Source organism: Rhinatrema bivittatum, chromosome 3 (genome assembly GCF_901001135.1).
Source record: "Rhinatrema bivittatum chromosome 3, aRhiBiv1.1, whole genome shotgun sequence".
NCBI lineage: Eukaryota > Metazoa > Chordata > Amphibia > Gymnophiona > Rhinatrematidae > Rhinatrema > Rhinatrema bivittatum.
Genome location: NC_042617.1, coordinates 221,938,001 through 221,961,133, shown reverse-complemented (window position 1 = coordinate 221,961,133; position 23,133 = coordinate 221,938,001). Strand labels below are relative to the sequence as shown.

The 23,133-nt window shown below is 46.2% G+C and overlaps 1 protein-coding gene across 17 annotated transcripts in view; it reads left to right on the top strand.

Moving 5' to 3' along the window:
• CCR6 (C-C motif chemokine receptor 6) overlaps positions 1-23,133 on the top strand; it is a 553,987-nt gene that overhangs the window by 122,968 nt on the left and 407,886 nt on the right. For all 17 annotated transcript variants that reach the window (XR_003855476.1, XM_029594230.1, XM_029594222.1 and 14 more), the window contains one exon: positions 20,647-20,703. Coding sequence is in view for 16 of the 17 variants with exons in the window: in XM_029594230.1 (XP_029450090.1) it covers positions 20,647-20,703 (57 nt within the window). In the remaining variant the exon portion in view is untranslated. The remainder of the gene's footprint in view (positions 1-20,646; positions 20,704-23,133) is intronic.

Sequence of the window (23,133 nt, the reverse complement as noted above, 5' to 3'; positions counted from 1 at the left end):
GTAACCCAAAAGAGGACTAGGTGATGTACAAAAGGAGCATACATAATAAAATGTGAGGACAAAATAAGACTTAAGTAAATTAAAACAAATAAAATATAACATATTGCAGCGTCAACATAAAACAATAAAACAATACTAAAAACATGACTTCCAAAAACAGTGTAAATACTAAAAAATAAAATATTATAAATATGCAAAATTAAAAAGATGAGTTTTAATTAACTTTCTGAAATTCATGATGGTGTCTGATTGTCTGATTTCGATGAGGAAAGAATTCTAGAGAGTATGGCCTGCTATAGAAAAAGCGCATCTACGCGTAGCATGGAGTCTGACAAGCTTTGGGGATGGTACATCAAGAAGACCACATTGTGACCAGTGCAGAGACCTTGTGGGCTGATAAAATTGAAGCATGGCGTTAGCCCAAACAGAGGACTCATCATTCAGCAATTTTAAATAGTCATTGCAACCTTGTACTTTATCTTTGTACTTGAGGATATGTTAGCCCAAATCCTGGACCACCATGTGACCGTACATCAGCTCTCCACTGGCACTTAAGACTCTCCCTCCTCAGCCAGGAGGTTGTCGAGGTCTGGGCCTAGGAAGTGCTGCATCTGCACGAGGAAGTACTACCCTTCATTGCCTCATTCCCGTCAGTCACATCAGGAGACTCTTGGCCATCCCAGGCAACAAAGCACTGAAGCCCCAGCTGGTGCCTCAATCAATTCCAGGGATGGAGTTTTGACTGGATCACAGGGGACATATGATCACATGTGATCCAGTACCTGGAACGATAGTGGACCTATTGGTCTGGGGAAGGCATCGATTCTTTGTGAATCGATGGCACAGTGTAACCTTAGATTTGTGAGTTCTCTCCAGTGTTTGCAAGAGGTACAAATTAAATCTATTGGGTACCCTTCCAAATTCCTCCCCCCACCTACACTGAACCCATTCTGGGGCCCAGTAGCACATCAGGAAGTACTAGTAGTGGATTTCTTCTCCCTCTTAATGTCCAGAGTAGTCTAACCCATTTCACCAGGGCACAGAAGTCGGTGATTTTCTTACTGGTACTTCCTGAAACCAAAGAAACAGGGAGACTCCATACCATCCTAGACCTGAGGGCCTTGAACAAATTCATCAAAAGAGAAATGTTCAAGATGGTTTCCCTGGGAACCTTGGTGCTAACTTTCAGGAAAGGAAATAGAGTAGCTTTTAAACTAGAACAAGGGTGAAATCAGTCAGTCACTCAGCAGTGCATGGTTCGGAGGAATGTATCTTTGAAGGATACTAATGAAACAGGAGAGTTAGGGCACCCAACAGAGAGGTTCGATAAATGCAAAAGTAGCCCATGTGCCTATAAGTAAAGAATCACCTAAGCTAAAGAATTCTAAATTATCCATATCAACTGAAAAGAAGGTTGTTAATACAAACAAAAAACGTACTTTGAAATGTCTGTATGCCGGTGCCAGAAGTCTAAGTAGTACGATGGGAGAGTTTTAGAATTTATAGCAGTGAATGATGAGATAGATATAATTGGCATCTCAGGGACCTGGTGGAAGGAGGATAACCAATGGGACAGTGCTATATCAGGGTAAAAATTATACCGCAATGATAGGGAGTATCAACTTGCTGGGGGTGTGGCACTTTATGTCCGGCAGGGTATAGAGCAACAGGATAAAGATCATACATGAGACTAAAGGCTCAGTAAAATCTATATGGGTAGAAATCCCATGTGTGTTGGGTAAGAGTATAGTGATAGGAGTAGACTATTGTCCACCTGGCCAAAATGATCAGACAGATGATGAAATGCTGAGAGAGATCAGGGAAGCTAACCAATTTGGCAGTGCAGTAATAATGGGAGATTTCAATTACCCCAATATTGACTTAGGTAAATGTAACATCAGGACATGCTAGAGACATAAAATTCCTCGATGGAATAAACAACTGCTTCATGGAACAATTGGTTCAGGAACCAACGAGAGAGGGAGCTATTTTAGATTTAATTCTTAGTGGTAAGCAGGATTTGGTAAGAGAGAGATGAAAGTGGTGGGGCCACTTGGCAATAGTGATCATAACATGATCAAATTAGAACTAATGACTGGAAGGGGGACAATATGTAAATCTACAGCTCTAACTAAATTTTCAAAAGGGCAACTTTGATACATGAGGAAAATAGAAAAAAACTGAAAGGTGCAGCTGCAAAGGTTAAAAGTGTACAACAGGTGTGGACATTGTTTAAAAATGCAATCATAGAAGCGTAGTCCAGATGTATTCCATGCATTAAGAAAGATGAGAGGAAGGCAAAATGATTACTGGCATGGTATAAAGGTGAGGTGAAAGAGGCTGTTTTAGCCAAAAAACATCCTTCAAAAATTGGAAGAAGGATCCATCTGAAGAAAATAGGAAAAAGCATAAACATTGTCAAGTTAAGTATAAAACATTGATAAGGCAGACTAAGAGAGAATTTGAAATGAAGTTGGCCATAGAGGCAACAACTCATAATTAAAAAATTTTAAAAATATATCTGAAGCAAGAAAACTGTGAGGGAGTTGGTTGGACTGTTAGATGACCGAGGGGGTAAAGTGGCTCTTAAGGAAGATAAGGCCATTGCAGAAAGACTTAAATGAATTCTTTGCTTCTGTGTTTACTAATGGGGATGTTGGGGAGATACTGGTTCCGGAGTTGGTTTTCAAGGGTGATGATTCAGATGAACTGAACCATATCACTGTGAACCTGGAAGATATATTAGGTCAGATTTACAAACTAAAGTGTAGCAAATCACCTGGACCAGATGGTATGCACCCCAAGGTTCTGAAGGACCTGAAACATGAAATTTCAGATCTTCTAGTTAAGATTTGTATCCTATCATTAAAATCATCCATTGTACCTGAAGAATGGAGGGTGGCCAATGTAACCCCAATATTTAAATAGAGCTCCAGGGGCAATCCAGGAAACTATAGCCTGACCAGTGCCTAGAAAAATAGTGGAAACTATTCTAAAGATCAAAATCACAGAGCATATAGAAAGACATGGTTTAATGGAACACAGCATGGATTTACCCAAGGCAAGTGTTGCCTCACAAATCTGCTTCATTTTTTTTAAGGAGTTAATAAACATGGGGATAAAGGTGAGCCAGTAGATGTATTTGGATTTTCAGAAGGCATTTGACAAAGCCCCTCATGAGAGGCTTCTAAGGAAACTAAAAAGCCATGGGATAGGAGGTGGTGTCCTTTCGTGGATTACAAACTGGTTAAAAGACAGGAAACAGAGTAGGATTAAATGGACAATTTTCTCAGTGGAAAAGGGTAAACGGAGTGGCTCAGGGATCTGTACTTGGACCGGTGCTTTTCAGTATATTTATAAATGATCTGGAAAGGAATACGACGAGTGAGATAATAAAATTTGCAGATGATTCAAAATTATTCAGCGAAGTTAAATCACTAGTGGATTGTAATAAATTGCAGGAGGACCTTGCAAGACTGGAAGATTATGCATCCAAATGACAGATGAAATTTAATGTGGACAAGTGCAAGGTGATGCATATAGGGAAAAATAATCCTTGCTGTAGTTACATGATATTAGGTTCCATATTCTGAGCTACCACCCAGAAGAAAGATCTAGGTGTCATAGTAGCTAATACTTTGAAATCGTTGCCTCAGTGTGATGCGGCGGTCAAAAACGCAAACAGAATGTTAGGAATTATCATAAAGGGAATGGTGAATAAAACGGAAATTGTCATCATGCCTCTGGATCACTCCATGGTGAGACTGCACCTTGAGTACTGTGTACAGTTCTGGTTGACGTATGTCAAAAAAGATATAGTTGCAATGGAGAAGATACAGAGAAGGGCGAACAAAATATAAAGGGAATGGAACAGCTCCCCAATGAGGAAAAGCTACAGAGGTTAGGGCTGTTCAGCTTGGAGAAGAGACAGCTGAGGGGGGGATATGATACAGATCTTTAAAATCATGAGAGGTCTAGAATGGGTAAATGTGGATCAGTTTTTTACTCTTTTCAAAAATAGAAGGACTAGGGGACACTCCATAAAGTTAGCAAGTAGCACATTTAAAACTAATTGGAGAAAATTCTTTTTCACTCAACGAACAGTTATGTTCTGGAATTTGTTGCCAAAGGATGTGGTTAGTGTAGCTGGGTTTAAAAAGGTTTGGATAAGTTCTTGGAGGAGAGAAGTCCATTAACTGCTATTAATCAAGTTGTCTTAGAGGATAGCCACTGCTATTACTAGCATTACTATAATGGGATCTATTTAGTGTTTTGGTACGTGCCAGTTACTTGTAGCCTGGATTGGCCACTGTTGGAAACAGGATGCTGGGCTTGAGTGACCCTTGGGCTGACCCAGTATGGCAATTTCTTATGTTTTTATGATCCCCTTCTTGACAAAAAGGGGACTGGCTGTGCTCCCTGGATCTCAAAGAAACTTACATTCAATTTGAGATCTCATCAAATCACTGGAAGTATCTCAGATTTGTCGTGGGAAAACAGCACTTACAGTATCAACATTCTGCCAGTTGGGCTATCGTCAGTCACATTGTTCTTTATGAAGGGCCTAACTATGGTGGCGGCATATCTTTGCAGACAGGGAGTTCACGTTTTCCCGTATCTGGAGCACCTCTTGGGCAGGGGCCAACGAATCCATGTGCTTGACCATCCGAGTGCTGGAGACACTAGGGTTCGTTAACAACTACCCCGAGTCCCATCTCAGCCCTTCACCACAATTAAACTTCATTGGAGCCCTGCTAGACCTGGCTCAGACCGAGGACTTCCTGCCCCAGCAAAGGGCCATGAACCTCATGGCCATCGAGACAGGGATTCAACAGAGCCAGCAGATGACAGCGTGGAACGTTTTGAAACTGTTGGGCCATATGCACATGATGGAACACATTTACACATGCAAAGATCCAATGGACCCTGAGGTCATAGTGGCGACAAGCCACTCAAGACTTCCAGGATTCTATCTGAGTTACTCTGTCTACCGGGACTCTTTGTCCTGGTGGCAGGAAATTTAAAATCTGGAAAGGGAGGTGTTCTTTCAAACTTCTACCACCCAAATTGTCCTAACCCCAGATGTGTTCATCCTGGGCTGGAGAAATCATGTAGATAGGCTCAGCACCTAGGGCCTTTGGTCTGCCTAGGAACATCTGTCAAATCAATTTCCTAGAGCTGCATGCAATCAAGTACATGCTATGAGCTTTCAGAGGTCAATTGTCCAACAAAATTATTTTGATACATACCAACAACCAGGTGCCACTGTGGTATGTGGCATGTCAACAAGCAGGGAGGTATAGACTCGTACCTCTTGTGTCAGGAAGTGGTCCAGATCTAGTCATGGGCCCGTTCCCATGATATAGTGCTCAATGCCATGTACCTGGTTGGACCAGAGTGTAATAACGGACAAACTGAGTTTCACCTTCAGACCCCAGATATTCTCTGGACCCAAGGGGTCACGAATCAGTTCTTCCATCTCTGGGGAAGCCTGGATATGGATCTCTTCGCAGCGCCTTGGAACAGGAACATTTCTCAGTTCTGCTCACTGTACAGGACATGTGGAAATCCTGCCTCAGATGCATTTGCGAGGGTCTCCTGTATACTTATCTTCCAGCCCCACTGGTAGTGGAGACTCTCTTGAAGCTTTGTGAGGACAAAGGGACTATGATTCTCATAGTCCCTCATTGACTGTGACAGATTTGGTTTCCATTCCTCAGGGAGATGTTCATCTGGAATCTGATCATGCTGGGAACTTGCCCAGATCTCATCACCCAGGATCGAGGCAGGTTGGGCCATCCCAACCTCCAGGTCTTGTTGCTCATAGCCTGGTTGTTGAGAGGCTGATATTGCAACCACTCGATCTCTCAGAAGATGTGTTTTGGGTCCTAGTGGCATCCAGAAAGCCTTCCACTGGAAAGTTGTATGGACTGAAATGGAGGAGGTTGTCCATGTGGTGTGAGCAGAAGGTCCTAGATCCTTTCACTAGCTCTACGCAAAAACTGCTTGACTACCTCAGATAAAGGTATCTGAAGCTGGTTTGAAGACCAAATCTGTTAAAGTTCATCTAAGTATGTTTGGTGCCTATCACTGTGGTATAGATGGTATGCCCATCTCTGTACAACCTACAGTTGTACTTTTCAGTTGAAGCAGACCAATTCTGGTCGCCGCATCTCAAAAAGGATATAATTGCAATGGAGAAGGTACAGAGAAGGGCTACCAAAATGATAAGGGGAATGGAACAGCTCCCCTATGAGGAAAGACTAAAGAGGTTAGGACTTTTCAGCCTGGAGAAGAGACGGCTGAGGGGGAATAAGATAGAGATTTTTAAAATTATGAGAGGTCTAGAACGGGTAGATGTGAATCGGTTATTTTCTCTTTCGGATAGTAGAAAGACTAGGGGGCACTCCATGAAGTTAGCATGGGGCACATTTAAAACTAATCGGAGAAAGTTCTTTTTTACTCAGTGCACAATTAAACTCTGGAATTTGTTGCCAGAGGATGTGGTTAGTGCAGTTAGTATAGCGGTGTTTAAAAATGGATTGGATAAGTTCTTGGAGGAGATATCTATTACCTGCTATTAAGTTCACTTAGCAATGGTAACATGGAATGGACTTAGGGGCGGATTTTAAATGCCCTGAGCGCATAAATCCGGCCGGATTTACGCGCGAAGGGCCCTTGTGAGCTGGCGCGCCTATTTTGCATAGGCCGCCGGCGCGCGCAGAGCCCCAGGACGAGCGTAAATCCCGAGGCTTCGTAAAAGGGGCGGGGAGGGGGCTTGTCGGGGGGCGTTGCAGAATGTCGTGGCGTTGCGGGGGTGGGTCCGGGGGCATGGCGCCGGCCCGGGGGCGTGGTCGAGGCTTCCGGACCAGCCCCCGGGTCGGGTGATGGCGTGCCAGCAGCCCGCTGGCACGTGCAGATTTACGTCTGCTTTTAGCAGGCGTAAATTGTGCAACAAAGGTAAGGGGGGGGGTTTAGATAGGGCCGGGGGGGTGGGTTAGGGAGGGGAAGGTGGGGGGAGGGCGAAGGAAAATTCCCTCCAAGGCCGCTCCGGCCTTGGCGGCAACAGGCAGCGCGCACTGGGCTCGGCGCGTGCAGGTTGCACAAATGTGCACCCCCTTACGCGTGCCCACCCCGGATTTTATAAGATACGCGCGTATCTTATAAAATCCAGCGTACTTTTGTTCGCGCCTGGTGAGCGAACAAAAGTACGCGATCGCGCAAATTTTTAAAATCTACCCCTTAGTTTTTGGGTACTTGCCAGGTTCTTATGGCCTGGATTGGCCACTGTTGGAAACGGGATGCTGGGCTTGATGGACCCTTGGTCTGACCCAGTATGGCATTTTCTTATGTTCTTATGTTCTTATGTTCCCTAGGGCCTCCCACTGTTTTGCACCTCATTGTGGTATTAGCTCAGCTGATGAAAGCTCCCTTTGAGCGACTGCACTCCTGTGACCGTATCTGACCTAGAAGATCATATTATTGGTGGAAATCACTTCAGCATGCTGGGTCAGTGAGCTCCAGGCTTTAGTGACTTATCCACCTTTCACTAAGTTTTTTCATGACATGGTGGTCTTACGTACAAACCTGAAGTTCCTTCCTAAAGTGGTGCTGGACTTACATCTTAACCAGTCCATTGTCCTGCTAGCATTCTTTCCCACGCCTTATTTCCAGCAAGGTGAGCAAACCCTACACAGTTTGGATTGCAAAAGAGGTTAGCCTTCTACTGGGAGCAGACAGAAGCCCTTAGACAGTCCACCCAACCTTTTGTTTCATTTGATAGGAATACGTTGGCCATCACTGTTGCTACGTAGACGCTTTCTTATTGGCTAGAAGATTGCATCTCCTTCTGTTCTGCCCGGGTGAGACTTCATCTTGGGAGTCATGTCAAGGTTCACTCTGTTCAAGCCATGGCAGCTTCGGTGGCCCACTTGCAAGGAGTTCCCATGGAGGAGAGCTGCGACGTGGAGTTCTCACCACACGTTCACATTGAATTATTGTTTGGATAGGGATGGCCGATGTGTCAGCAGGTTTGGCCAATCTGTCCTTCGGAACTTGTTTGATGTGTAGAACTTAACTCTGTTCCTGCCTAGGTTCCGTTGTTTTTGTTCAGGTTGCTCCTCCACCCCTTCCCAACAAAACTAGTTATTGTTGTGCCTGTTGGAACTTGATTGGTGTTTTGTTGGTCCCCTTTTATGTTGATGGCAACCTGAAGCTAGGGATTCATCCATGTGTTGTCCTCGGAGAAAGCAAAGTTGCTTTCCCTTAATAGGTGCTCTTCGAGGACAGTCAGACGTCAATCCTCATGAAACCCATTTCCACCCACGGAGTTGGGTTTCCACTTCGAGGATTTTATCCTTTATTATTTTATTCTTTTGAATTCTATTATATAAGGCTGAAAGGGGATTCCATGTGGATGTGTGGTACAGTGCATGCGCGAGCATGCTCAATGAAGCTCAGTCAAATTCTAGAAACTTTAACATAAGTTTTCCGTGGCATACTCCTTCCGATGATGATAGCCATGTGTAAAGACTGAGATGCTGCTGTCCTTAGAAAACACCTGTTACAGGTAAGCAACTCTGAGTTACATTTTTGTAGGTGAAAAAGCACACCATGACTCAGATGGGCTTGGCCCCAGTGGTCTGGGAAGTCCTAGGCATCATCCTATAGCACTATCTGAAAGTCCAGAGGCCACCAGTGAGTCAGAAAAGGAGGGATCTCAGAAGTTAGCAGATTCCAGACATGAGCAGGAAATGGACAAGGAAAGAGATGAGCAGATGAGGCATTGTTGGAGGACAAACCCAACCCCACATATAGTGAGAAACATTCTCTGGATATCTTCCCACATGTTGTAGGCAATGAGGAAGCCCACACTGGAGGGGAAGAATCGAGTTATTCTCCAGGTGCAGATAAGCAGTTGTCATTTACTCCTGCAGAGAGACACATACTTGGCTAAAATGATAGACTGGTAAACTTCCTTATTGGACTGTGTCAGGATATTCTGAGCATAAGGGAAGTTCTGCATGAGGAGCTGCAGGGAGTTCATTTGAGGGAGATGCTTAAACATATGCCTCCAAGGACCATTTACACGGCCAACATGGACCATTTCCAGGCAGCCACATGACCCTTGGAAGCTGTATCCCCCTACACTAACACCTCCACCAGCTGTTATTCCACCTGTCTGTTTGGAAGTTGCCCCCTGTATGCCTCCTAGTACTACAGTTTTACCACCTCAAAGGATGCCGCCTCCACATACAGCTGCACCATCTCAAGATGCCTCATCCCCCCTGTGGACACATTGATGTCTCCACCTATGTCTGCTACCCAAGGAATGTCCTCATCTTCTACATCTTCCAATGAGGTGCTGCACACCAGAGTTGCCAGTTCATCTTACTCTGGCTCCCCAAACCTCAGCTGTCTTGACTCCAGTGCCCTCTTGACTCCAGTGCCCTTTTTCATCTCCTCCCTTGGCACAGCCTTTTGGGTCTGTGACTTCCAAGGGAACACTCAGTATAGATTGATCACCCTTTCACAAAAGCAGCAGACTAGGCCAATCCAATATACCTGATTTCCTCCTACCCAAAAAAGGGGAGTACATCTCAGGAAAAAATCTATGTCCTATGTAGATATCACCTTTTTCACCTGTTAATAAATGCACTTCCCCTTGAAAATATTTGTATATCAAAGTATTGCTTTCATATACAGCCTGCTGGTGAGTCTGGCACTGTTTCTCCTACCCATTCCTCTTCTTCCATGTTAAAAAGATTCTTCCACACACACTGGAACAATCTACCATCAGACCTCCGCTTAGAACCCTGCCTGCGGACATTCAAGAAAAAATTGAAAACCTGGCTCTTTACGGAAGCCTTCACTTAAAGCCCCATGCTAACCTTAAAGGCCTACATTTAAGCTGTACTATTCATATTTAATGCCTGTACTCGCATATTACTCCTAACATACCCTACGTTTGAGGTATAACCAGTTCAACCAGTTTAACCAGTTTCTTACTTCCGCACAGTTTTATCTACTGTTTTCTATTTATTCTATTTATTATTATTATTATTATTATTCATTGTTCTATGCATTCTGTTTACTGTTTATTGATTACTGATTATTGATTATTGTTCTATGTACACCATATCTATGGTAATTCCAAATCTGGTTATATGTAAACCGAAGCGATATGTACCAGTACATGATCTTCGGTATATAAAAAGTCTTTAAATAAATAAATGTTGTTTGAATCCTCCTCCTCTTCATCATTGGGCACTGTAAGATGAGCATTGTCCTTCTCTGGAGGAGGCAACCTAGTTTTGTTCAGGTTATGGAGCAGCAGGCTAAAAAGATGTTGCAGACCTTTCTTAGGTTTATTTATTTATGTGCAGTAATTTGTATTCCACCTATTGCCAGGCCCCGTTGTAGGAAGATTACAAGCACAGGTAATGCATGTTACAAAACATAAAATAAATATCGGCCATTATTCAGCAAGATAACCCCAAGATAGAAGGGACATGTTCAATTTGGTAGAAATCAGCCATTATTTGGTTGTATCGCTGTTTGCTATGTGAGAAAGATATATACTACTATGTTTTCCTGAGATTGCAGCCAGAAACTGATCTATACATAGGGAGGTGGTTGACTTTTTCCCGTCATGACCACTAGAGGTATCTAGTAGGTTCTGGTGGCAAAAAAGACCATAGCTGTAGTGACCTTGAGGTGTACTAGCAAGACGTGGCCTCTGACTAGAAAAGCACAGGCCCTGCTCCAATTTCTGGCATAGGTATAATATGGTTTCCTTGTTTAACCTGAACTTGTTTGACCTGCTCCTTAGACAAATCCAAAACCTGTGACCTGGTCCTGTATACTTTAAGAGGTACCTTTGTTTCTTCCTCCTCTGTTCTTTCTCCCTCCTCAAACATTGCTCTCAGAATATCCATAAGTTTATGCTACTCATTTTGGCCACCACTCACACCCCTCCCTCAGTTAGTCCCAGTCACACACACACCCACACACACTCCTTTATCTCCAGTCACACGCCTCACCCCCAGTTAGCCCCATTCACTCAACACTCATCGGACACGCACGCAAACACTCTTAGAAATCTGTGCAATCCACTGAAAGGCCCTCTCAATCAATGGGAGTCAGTTTTTACATAAGGTTCCAGGAGTGATCCTGAAACTTCAGATTGGCGAGCCTGATGTCAGTGCTGGGAAAAATGGCTTAAAGTATTATAAAGAACAAAATTACTAAACATATAGATAGTCAGAGAACGCTTGATAAGAGTACCTAATGAAAGACTCTTGAAGAAATTAAAAAGTCATGGGATAGGAGACAATGTACTATTGTGGATTGAGAACTGGTTAAAAGATGGAAAACAGTGAGAGTTAAATGGTAACTTTTCTTTGTGGAGAAAGGTAAATAGGGAAGTACCCCAAGGAGATAATTAAGGGTCTTCTGCTTTTTAACATATTTATAAAACACCTAGAGTTGGTAACAATGAGGTGATCAGATTTACTGATACAAAATTATTCAAATTTGTAAAATCACAAGAGGTTTATGAGAAATTGCAAGAGGACCTTATAAGACTGTAGACTAGGCATATAAATAGCAAATGACATTTAATGTGGACAAGTCCAGAGTGATGCACATAGAGAAGAGTAACCCAAATTATAGCTACATAATGAAAGGTTCTACATTGGGTGTCAATACCAAGAAAAAGAATCTAGGCGTCATCATGGGTAACATGTTGAAATCCTCTGCTCAGTGTGCAGCAGGCAGCCAAGAAAGCAAATAGAATGCTAGGAATTATTAGGAAAGGAATAAAGAATAAAAAGGAGACTCATAATGTCTCTGTTGTTCCATGGAGAGGTTGCACCTTTTGTATTTGTGTGCAGTTCTGGTTACCGCATCTCAGAAAAGATATAGCGAAATTAGTAGAGTTACAGAGAAGGGTGACAAAAATGAGAGAGGAAATTGAACAATTCCCCTATGAGGAAAGGTTAAAGAAGTTAGGACTCTTCAGCTTGGAGAAGAGATGGCCAAGGAGAGATATGATAGAGGTCTATAAAATGAGTGGAACAGATGAACGACAGTTGGTTGTTTACTTTTATAAAACGTACAAAAACTGGGGGACACACAATGACATTATTAGGTAATACATTTAAGACAAATGGGAGAAAATATTTTTTTACTCAATGCATAATTAAGCTCTCAAATTCGTTGCTGAAGGATGTAGTAAAAGCTGGTAGTGTAACTGGGTTTAACAAAGGTTTGGACAGATTCCTGGAGGAAAAGTCCATAAACTATTATTACGTGGACTTGGAAAAATTCACTATTTATTCCGGGGATAAGCAGCATGGAATCTATCAAAGCTTTAGAATTCTGCCAGGTACTTGTGACATGGCTTGGCAAATGTTGCAAATAGGATACTAGACTTTAGGTCTGAACCAGAATGGCAGATCTTATGTTCTTATGAAGCAAACTTTGGATCAGGCAGAACAGACTTTGAACCAAATTCCTATGACTCGCCAAACAAACTTACAGGCGAAGACTATGGTTCCATTTGAGCACCTGCATACTTTTCCTCAGATCCTAGCAAGCTGCCTTCTCTATTCATCACGAGAAGCTAGCACACCAAACACCAGATCCAAAAAGTTGAATTTTGTGCATTAAATAGTAAAAGGTGTTCTTTTATTCTTGATGTTGTACATGAGTGTGTTCATTAAAAATAATAGCAAAGGATATGGAAACTTTTAAACCATACTCTGACATGCCCCAAATACACCCTCTTCTTTTCTTGACGATTATGCAAGTTTGGGCATACTCTGCAAGTTTTTAAAATTGCTTGTGTGTTTGATGTTAAAACATATGTGGGTGTACAAAATGTTTTTGTGCACTTAACTCTTTGAAAATTCACTTCATTGTGTAACATCATTTATACTTTTTGTAACGCTCCTCGCCTCTGGTCTGAAGCGCTTACGGCATCATGCTGCATCCAAGGAACATGGCTGAGCTTCCTGCAGCTCTTTTAAAGGTCCTGCTGGCAGGACTTCCTGTGACACCCTTAGATGTTGTCACACCCTGCCTTGTATAAAGGGAGGCCCAGAACTACTATGCACTGCCTTCGCAACAGGTCCCCGGCAGTTCTGCAGTACTTGCTGTTCAGCATTCCTGGTTTGTCCTGTGTTCCTGCTTCTTTCCTGTGTGCCTTCTTCCTAGTTGTTGCCTGCTTCCTTGTTGTTCTGATACTTGGATTGTCTCCTCACTGCTGACCCCAGATTTGATCTTGACTCAGACTTCTGTCTTCAGCTGTAATTCCTGCTGGCCTCCAGAGCCTGAGGGGGAGGTAATTGGCTAGGCAGAAGACCTGCTGCTGCAGTGCGTCAGCCACCACCTGTTAAGGCCTATTTTGTGCTCAAACAAGATAGGCAGCACAATCTTAACAGTGGCACAAGGGCTCACTACCCTCCAGCATGACATTTTCAGGGGAATTGAGGGAGGGCAATTTTCAGACAATTCATGTGTAAATGGATTTTAAAATTGCCCTCTTTCTGTTTACACAGAGGGCAATTTTCAAAAGCATTTCCATAGAGCACGGTACATTTAAAAGTATGTGCGTAAAGCCAGTATACACACACATGGCTGAATTTTAAGAGGCTTGCGCACGCAAATATTGGCAGTTACACTCATGGCCGGGCCCTGCGCACGCTGCGCATATTTTCTAAAGGGCCCGGTCACATGCGTAACCACTGATACACTCAGAAGTGCTGGGCGTAAAGAAAGAGACAGGCCTGGGGGTGGAGTCTGGGAGGGGTGGGGGGAGGGCCAATTACCCGCTGTCCCAGGCAAGCACGCAGGGTTTACTTCTGCTCCCAAGGATCTGTAAGTATAAAAATAAAAAAATTGGGGATAGGTAGTGTTAGTGTAGGGTCGGGGAGGAAGGAGCAGACTGGGGGGGAAACTGGAGAAGGCTCTGTTAGGTCAGTGCGTGTTTCTTTCTAATATTCTCCCCCCCCCCCCCCCCCCGATGCATGCATGTTATAAAATAGCCACGTCCATGTGCGCGCCGGGAACCGCGAGCACATGGATGCATGCGTGGACTTTTTAAAATCGACCCCATACTTTTTTTTGCACAGAAAATAGAGGCATTCCTAGGAGTGGAATCAGGAAGGGAATAATACTTACATGCAGAGTTACTTGTATATGTGTATAATATATATATATATATGTATGTATATATAATTTACCACATCTCATTCTGTTAAATTTATTACGTTAGAAAGATATTGAGAATTTCCTGTATATTTGCTAAATCTTTAGGATGAATCTTTAGGTTACTTTTATTGCATCCAAGAAGAAGAGTACAGCTGACTTTTTTTTTAATTAAATTCTTTATTTTAAAAAACATGGCTGCTGGTTTGAGTTTCCTTTTGTTTAAGAGGGGTGATTAAATCAGTGTCTGAATTTACTGTTTAAAGGGGTTTAGAGCTGAGCAGATGGGAGGCACTATTATGAAAGAAGGTGATACATTTATGTTAGAGATATGGTGTAAGCGGGAGGAAATACAGGGTACTTATATATGTTGTATATGACATGGAGTAAGCGGGAGGTAATAGGAAGCCAATGATGAATATGCTGTATGAACTGTGGAGTAAATGAATGGTTACATGGAGGTGGCGAGATACTTGTAATATTTTTCTGTGTTTTATACTTATTGTTTTATTTTTAAAGTATGTACATTTCCTAGCATGTAGCAGATGGACTCAAAACAAATGGGTATAGTGTGCTCGTGCTGGCAGTTGGAGACGGATCTGACGTCAGCATGGGTACATATACCCCCACAGGAAGTGTAGCAAATCAGTAATTTCCGTCTCCAAAGCAGTTTGGAGCTACCTCACGCTCGCTGAGCGTGTTTCCAAATTCTAACGACTAAATTCATAGAAGAAACCTACTGAAGACGAGCCCCGCACTCCTGTGGTGATACCAGGCGGTCACTCACCCAGTTGAGTTTCCCGAGCTGACTTCCGTGGTCCCTCGGAGGTAAGAGCCTCGGTCCAGTGGCCGGTTCGCGGCAGGGACCCAGCCACCGAGTGAGAAGGGCTCGGGTGCGGCTTGGCCCCCGAGCGAGATGAGTTCGGGCGTGGCCTAGAGGCAGTGGGTGCACTTCCTTAAGCATGGCGGTAAAGGTACTCACCCTCTCCCCCCGCAGTCGGAGACCGCCCGGGTCGCAGCCGGGAAGCGCCGAAGACAAGGTAAGGCGTACATCTTTACTTGGTCTCCGAGGAAGTGTGGACTAACTGGGCTTGCCTACGAGGCAGCCCGCCAAGGAGGTCGCCATTTTGCCTGCCTACTCATCTTCGCCAACTAAGCGCACGTTGCTAAGCGCACGCGATAGGCGCACATTGTTAGCGCACGCGATAGGCGCACATTGTTAGCGCACGCGATAGGCGCACGTTGCTAAGCACATGCGATAGGCGCACGTTGTTAGCGCACGCGATAGGCGCACGTTGACTAAGCGCACGCTACTAGGATACGCGCACATTTTTAAGACGCCCGTTATAGGCGCACTTTATAAGACGCCCGTTATAGGCGCATGCTGTTAAGCGCACGTATTAGGCACACATCGTTGGGCGACACCGAATTTCAGGCGAATGGAGCATAAGAGAGCCCATGCGTCCGCAGAGCCGACACCTCCAGAATCAGGCATGAAAGCTCTAAGCCTCTGCTCAGCATGCAACCTCAGAGCCACACAGAGCGAGGAAGCAGACTTCCTATGTGCCCAATGTGAGGAGGCCATGGGAGTTCCAGGACAGGACCGGTCCCAGCCCAGCGGTTCCTCAGGGAACACACCGGACTTAGCAGGCCGCGGCGAGCAGCCAGGGAACCCGAGAGACCTGGTGCCCCTACGGCCAGATCCGGCTTCGCTTTCCTGGGTGGAATTATTTAAGGGGATTCACGCCTTTGTCCAGATGCAGTCTGCTCCTCGTATGGGTCTTTCTGTCCCGGTTGACCCGGCCCCTGGGCCCTCGAGACCTAGGCGCAGCCACTCGCCACCCGACAGCCCCGATTTATGGGGATTCGGATTGCTCCGAGGAAAATGAGGAGACCCCAGAGGAGGATGAACTTCCCTCGGAGATAGAACCATATCGGACCATGAGACGCTTCTTTCGGAAAGAAGATCTTCCAGGCCTGGTCTCACAATGCCTATCGGAGCTGGCCATTCCGGGCCAGGACACCCCAGGGGATCCTAAAATGAACCCCCTGCTAGAGAGCCTGCGCCAAACGGCTCACCATTTTCCCCTCCTACAAGCAGCACAGCAGCTAATCGATCTGGAATGGAAGGCACCGGAGGCCTCATTCAAAGGGGGTTGGGCCTTGTCAGACATGTACCCTCTGGATCCAGCGTCCAAGAAGCTACTGGCATGCCCCAGGGTAGACGCCATAGTTAACGCAATTGTGAAGCACACTACCATTCCGGTGGAGGGGGGAGCGGCCCTCAAGGATACGCATGACCGACGCATGGACACCATTCTGAAACAAGACTTTAAGGTAGCAGCCATGGCGACACTATGAATCACGACTTGCTGCACCGTGGTGACGCGTTCCTGTTTATCACAAGCGAGAAACAACACCCCGGGAGAAGACATGGAATCAGCTCTCGCTTTTCTCACTGACGCAGCCTCCGACCTCGTCCGTACGGCAGCCAAGGGAGTGTCTTCCTCAGTGGCAGCCAGGAGACAGCTTTGGCTACCTAATTGGGCGGCCGACTCGTCCTCCAAGACATGACTCACAAGAATGCCCTTTAAGGGTTCCCTACTGTTCGGCAGCGATCTCGAGAACTGGGCTACTAAATGGGGTGCCTCTCCATTGCCCCGTCTACCAGAAGACAGGTCGAGGAGGAGCCAGCGTTCTTTTTCTAGACCATCCAGAGGTAGAAACTCTCAGCGCTTTAACACTTACAGGACTCGCTATCAAGTACCCTCGTTCTCAGGCCAGGAACCAGCCCTTTCGGGCTAAGCACAACAAGAAGAGAACCGGCTTGGGTTCTGGCCCCGGCCACAACCCACAGTGACAATCAGCCGACCCATCCGGGGGTAGCAGCCATAGGGGGCAGGCTTAACCCTCTTCTACCGCAGGTGGGTTGAGATCACTTCGGACCGGTGGGTCCTCGCCATCATCGGAGAAGGATATTACCTGGATTTTCTTCGGCTTCCGCCGGACAAGTTTCTGGAATCTCCTGGTTCACCGCTCAAGAAAGCGGCACTGGAAGTGACCTTACAGAGGCTCCTGGCCCTAAAAGCCAGAATCCCAGTACCTGTGGGAGAGATACATTCTGGGCATTATTCCATTTATTTCATAGTACCCAAGAAGGAGGGCACTTTCAGGCCCGTCCTGGACCTCAAGTCAGTCAACCGACACCTACGGGTCCCCAGCTTTCGCATGGAAACTCTGCGGTCTGTCAAGAATTCAGTACAGCCAGGGGAGTTTCTCACCTCCCTAGATCTGTCGGAAGCCTACTTGCATATCCCAATCCATCGGGATCACCAACGCTATTTACGCTTCAAAGTCCCGAATCAGCACTTCCAGTTCCGAGCTTTACCCTTCAGGTTAGCCACCGCGCTGTGGATCTTCACCAAGGTCATAGTAGTAGTGGTGGCGGCACTCAGGAAGGAAGGAATTCTCGTCCATCCCTACCTGGACGATTGGCTGATCAGGGCAAAGTCACCGGAGGAGAGCCTCCGGGCAACCAACAGAGTTATAGCTCTTCTGGAAAGCCTAGGATGGGTAGTCAACATAAAGAAGAGTTCCCTACAGCCGTCCCAGTCGCTGGAATACCTAGGGGTCCAATTCAACACCCAAGAAGACAAGGTCAGCCTGACCTCCAAGAGAAAGTCAAAACTCCGGAATCATCTGCAGGTCCTGCTGAGCGCCAACCGGCCCACAGCTTGGGATTACCTACAAGTCCTCGGCCTCATGGCATCCACTCTGGAGGTGGTGCCATGGGCGCGGGCTCATATGAGACCATTGCAACGCGCCCTTCTATCTCGATGGAGCCCACAATCACAGAACTACACCATACACCTACCTCTGCAGTCCAGAGTGAGGAATGAGCTACGGTAGTGGTTACAGCCTGGCCACATGACCCGGGGGTCAAGAATGTCCTCCCCAACCTGGATTCTGCTCACCACAGATGCCAGCCTGAACGGATGGGGAGCACACTGCGAAGAACTCACCGCCCAAGGGCGGTGGACCAGAGAAGAGTCAAGGTGGAACATCAACAGACTAGAGGCGCGGGCAGTCAGGCTAGCGTGCCTGCGATTTGCCCACAGACTTCGCTACAGAGCGGTCAGAGTGATGTCAGACAACGCCACCACGGTGGCATACATCAATCGACAGGGCGGAACCAGAAGCCAACAAGTATCCCTAGAAATCACTCCCCTGATGATTTGGGCAGAAGCAAATCTTCAGGACATCTCCGCCGTCCACATTGCTGGGAAGGACAACACGACGGCAGACTTCCTCAGCAGAGAAAGCCTAAACCCAGGGGAGTGGCAGCTGTCACCCACAGCTTTTCAGATAATTGTGGATCAATGGGGGACGCCAGCCATGGACCTATTAGCGGACAGGTCCAACGCTCAAGTTCCCTGATATTTCAGCCACAGGCGGGATCCTCGAGCCCAGGGGATCGATGCCCTGGTACAACCGTGGCCTCAGGGGATCCTGCTCTACGCCTTTCCTCCGTGGCCCCTGCTGGGCGCCATTGTACACAGGATTCAGCGACACAGAAGCCTAGTTCTTCTAGTGGCCCCGGACTGGCCAAGAAGTCCCTGGTACGCAGACATGAGAAGACTACTGGCAGGGACTCCTCTACGCCTGCCTCTGCACAGGGACCTGCTGCGGCAAGGTCCCATCCTCCACGAGGATCCATCTCAATTCTCTCTTACGGTCTGGCCATTGAGAGGGCTAGACTGAAGAAAAGAGGATACTCGGAGCCGGTAATGGATACACTCCTCCGAGCACGCAAGTTCTCCACATCACTGACATATATAAGGATCTGGAGAGTTTTTGAAGCCTGGTGCGACTCTCACAGTACCAATTCACATGCCGCTAAGATCCCTCTCATTTTGGACTTCCTACAAGATGGACTTCAGAAGGGTCTGTCCCTCAGCTCCATCAAGGTTCAGGTAGCAGCACTGTCTTGCTACGGTCCCAGGAGTGACGGCAACTCCATTGCTAAACACCCAGACGTTTCACGTTTCCTGAAAGGAGTCAAACACATTCGCCCACCACTGAAGTGGCCAGTGCCCTTGTGGAACCTCAACCTAGTATTGGAATTTCTAGCGGGATCCGCCTTCAGGCCCCTTCGAGGCCTGTCTCTCCGTTTGTTAACCTTGAAGATGGTGTTCTTGCTGGCCGTATGTTCAGCACGCCGCTTCTCAGAGCTACAAGCACTGTCCTGCCGTGATCCCTTTCTCAGAATCACTCCAGAGGCTATCCATCTTCGCACGGTTCCTTCCTTTTTACCCAAAGTAGTCTCACAATTTCACCTCAACCAAACCATATCCTTGCCTACCACGGAAGGTTTGAAGAAGTCGGAAGAAGGTCGAATGCTACGCCATCTCGACATCGGCAGACTGCTGTCCAGATACCTGGAAATGTCAGAAGCAGTACGAAAGACGGACCACCTGTTCGTCCTGCACAGCGGGAAGAAGCAAGGGGAAGCGGCCTCACGGCCGACCATCGCCCGCTGGATTAAAGAAGTTATCAAGGCAGCCTACGTAGAGGCAGGAAAACCACCGCCTCTACAGGTCAAGGCTCATTCTACCAGAGCACAATCGGCCTCTTGGGCAGAAACTAAGATGCTGTCGCCTGCAGAGATATGTAAAGCAGCGACTTGGTCCTCCCTCCATACCTTCTCCAGATTCTACCGTCTGGACGTCCAGGCCAGGGAGGACACAGCATTTGCGAGGGCAATCCTACACGGTCCTCGGGCAGCCTCCCGCCCAGTCCGGGAGTAGCTTTTGTACATCCCATTTGTTTTGAGTCCATCTGCTACACGCTAGGAAATGTTGAGATTACTTACCTGATAATCTCCTTTTCCTTAGTGTATGCAGATGGACTCAGCATCCCGCCTGGCTGCCGGTATACATGGGGATTCGCCGACTCACGGTAAGCCATGTTTTCTTATATAGGGCATCCACCCTGCCAGGTGTTGACGCCTTCCGGCTGAGTACACTGGCGGTCTCCAGCTACCATCAATTGGTCAGGGTAATCCTGTTCATTTAATCGATCGGTCAGTCACACATAGATCCATAAGGTTTTTGCAAGGAAGATTACTGAATTGCTGCACTTCCTGCGGGGGTATATGTACCCGTGCTGACATCAGATCCGTCTCCAACTGCTAGCACGAGCACACTATACCCATTTGTTTTGAGTCCATCTGCATACACTAAGGAAAAGGAGATTATCAGGTAAGTAATCTCAACATTGCTTTGGAAATATCGTAAAAATTGGAAGGCAATTAATAAATGTTTATAAATAAAATAAAGGTTTTATGGCATACAGTCTATCATGCAAAAAGTTAAATATTGTATAAAGTCAAAGTAAATATATATCCTAATGAGTAACTATCTTCTTTCTTTCTAGGAATTATCACCAAAACAAATAACAGAGGCAAAGAATAAATTTGATTTATATGACAAGGTGAGAGTTTATTATGCATATTCTTTTGTCATCTACACATAGATTTGAAAATGCTTCATGGAAAACTATCATAAATAAATAAATGTTGCCTCGTACAGTTTTTGAAACCACACCTAAAAAGGAGGTTGCTCACCCTAGTTGTAAATTGTAATTTCCCTGTATGTACCAGGATCAGTCCAGACTGCTGGGTTATGCCTCCCCTCCAGCAGATGGAGTCAGAGAGAAAACTGAAAGCACCCCCTTCAGTATTTTCTCTGACTCCAGCAGATCGAGAGGCATAACCTGCGGTCCTGGTCTCATCCAAATTCTTCTTGGAATTCCAGGTTTTCTTGGTTTAATTTCCCTGACCAGATCAACTGGTTTTATTTTTCTCTACTCTTTTGTTTCTTAAAAAAAATAAATAAATAAAAGCAAAGTGCTAGTTTTCTTTCTTCTTTCGCTGCGCAGCTCTGTTGCAGGGTTATAGGCAGGCCTTGCAGGGCAATGCCCTCACACTGTCTTCCCGGCTTGTTGCTGTCCCATTAGGCGCTGGGGGAGAGTTTTCCGGTGGGCCGGTCACCCTCCCCCCCTCACAGTCGTTGGTTTTCCAGAGGCTTGCCTGTGAAGGGGGCTGAGGCATCGCAGTTTCTTTTACAAAAAAAAAAAAAAATTAATATTCTTTAAGCTGCCGGCCACGTGAGTCCTGCTGGGGGCGGGCGGTGCGCTTAGTTATTATTGCCCCGGCCTGCCGTGCTTAGCCTTGGGAGCCCGGAGGGGGTGGCTGTGTCACCCGGTGAATTTTTGCTGCCTCGTGGCGCTAGACTGACTGGCGCACTTTGCTGTGTCTTCTGCCCTGCTCATGATGCTGCGATCTTGGGCCTGCTCGGCCTGTGGGAAGGCAGGGGCGCAACTCTCCGAGAGGGTCTCTGCTCCCGATGTCTTCCCGGGGGCTAGGGACCCTCGGGGGCCGAGCGCTGCCCGCAGCGTTTCTCCTCTTCGGTCGGCGCGGCAGCGGCGTGTTCTTGAGACCCGAGCCAACCCTCTATAACGAATTGAGTTCGTAAGTCAAGGGTCCACTGTAGTAACAAAACACTTTAGGATAAGGCAATTTACTTCTATTTGTGCATTACCCCATGCCACCTGGTTCCCTATCAAGACTACGGTTACCTACTGTTACTTACCAAGCAACCAGCCCATCACCGTGTTTCCCTCTAGAAAATCGGCTCCAAGCGAGGAACGAGCAAGGATGTAGGAATCGTGGCAGCTCCCCGGAAACCTCAAAACTACATTCAGGATCCGTTGACGGGCATCACACACCACCTGCACATTCTTCGAAAGGAATGACTTCCGATTGCGGAATACACTCTCCTATTCCGAGCTAGGGGTAAGTGTGATATGGGTGTAGTCTATTGCTCCCAATACATTGGGCATCCCAGCTATGTTGAAGAATCCACGCCGGATCTCCTGCAGTTGCACTGGGTCCACCGGAAAATAAATATACTGTCGAATGTCCAAAGTGCCACAAGACTGAGGACTGATTCAACCCGCAAACCAGTCCGACTGTATTCTGGAAACTTCCTGTGGCAAAAAAAATGCAAGGCACACAGACGTTCCACCAGGCCTGGGACAGCATGGTTGTGAGCGCCGACGGGATCTAAATCATTCCGCAGGTCCTGGTACAGGGTCTCAATTGCTCTAGAACTGAGACAGTATCTTCGCACTACTTCAGGCTCCGGTAATCCTAGGATAGTTGTGCGTGGCCAGATTACACGCTGCCTCAAGGGTCTACGGATGGCTCCAGGCACCTGGAAACAGAATAATATAAGGAACATAAGATATATGGACCCTTGTTACTGTGACCCTAAGGTGTTTTCTAACAGACCAACCACATCCCCAGCTTACAAAACAACAGTTGCAAACAGACTCAGAACTAAAGAACTGTAGTATTAAAAGCCGCAAAATTAATGAATGTTCAGGGGTAAACAGCCGATGTAATGAACAGTAGATTTCAATGAAAATTTAAAACGAAAGTCATTCCTTACCTCGGCCTGCTCTGTGCGGTCTACATTATCTTCTTCCAGTCTTCTGTTGGCAGGGTTAATCGCTATTGCCCGTGTAGTTGCCCTAATTTTTGCTCGCAGATGTAAGAAAAAGGTCAACACAAAGGAAAAAACAGTATCCATTACAGAAGCAAAGAAACAACATAAACCAGAAGCTAACAGCACAATAATGCCAGTGTAATGCAGGCGCAAAGTTTCGATCGCTAAAAAACTCGCTAATGACGCACAAAATTTCAGCGCGCGTTATTGCATCAGGTACGAATACCTAATTGGTGCATTTAACTAATATTTGCATGCTATTGGCTTTATCCCGTTCGCGCAGATTTTCCGCGTGCGTTAAGGACGCGTAAAATCAGTTATTGCATTCGCGTTCCCTTTGCTCTTGAAAAAT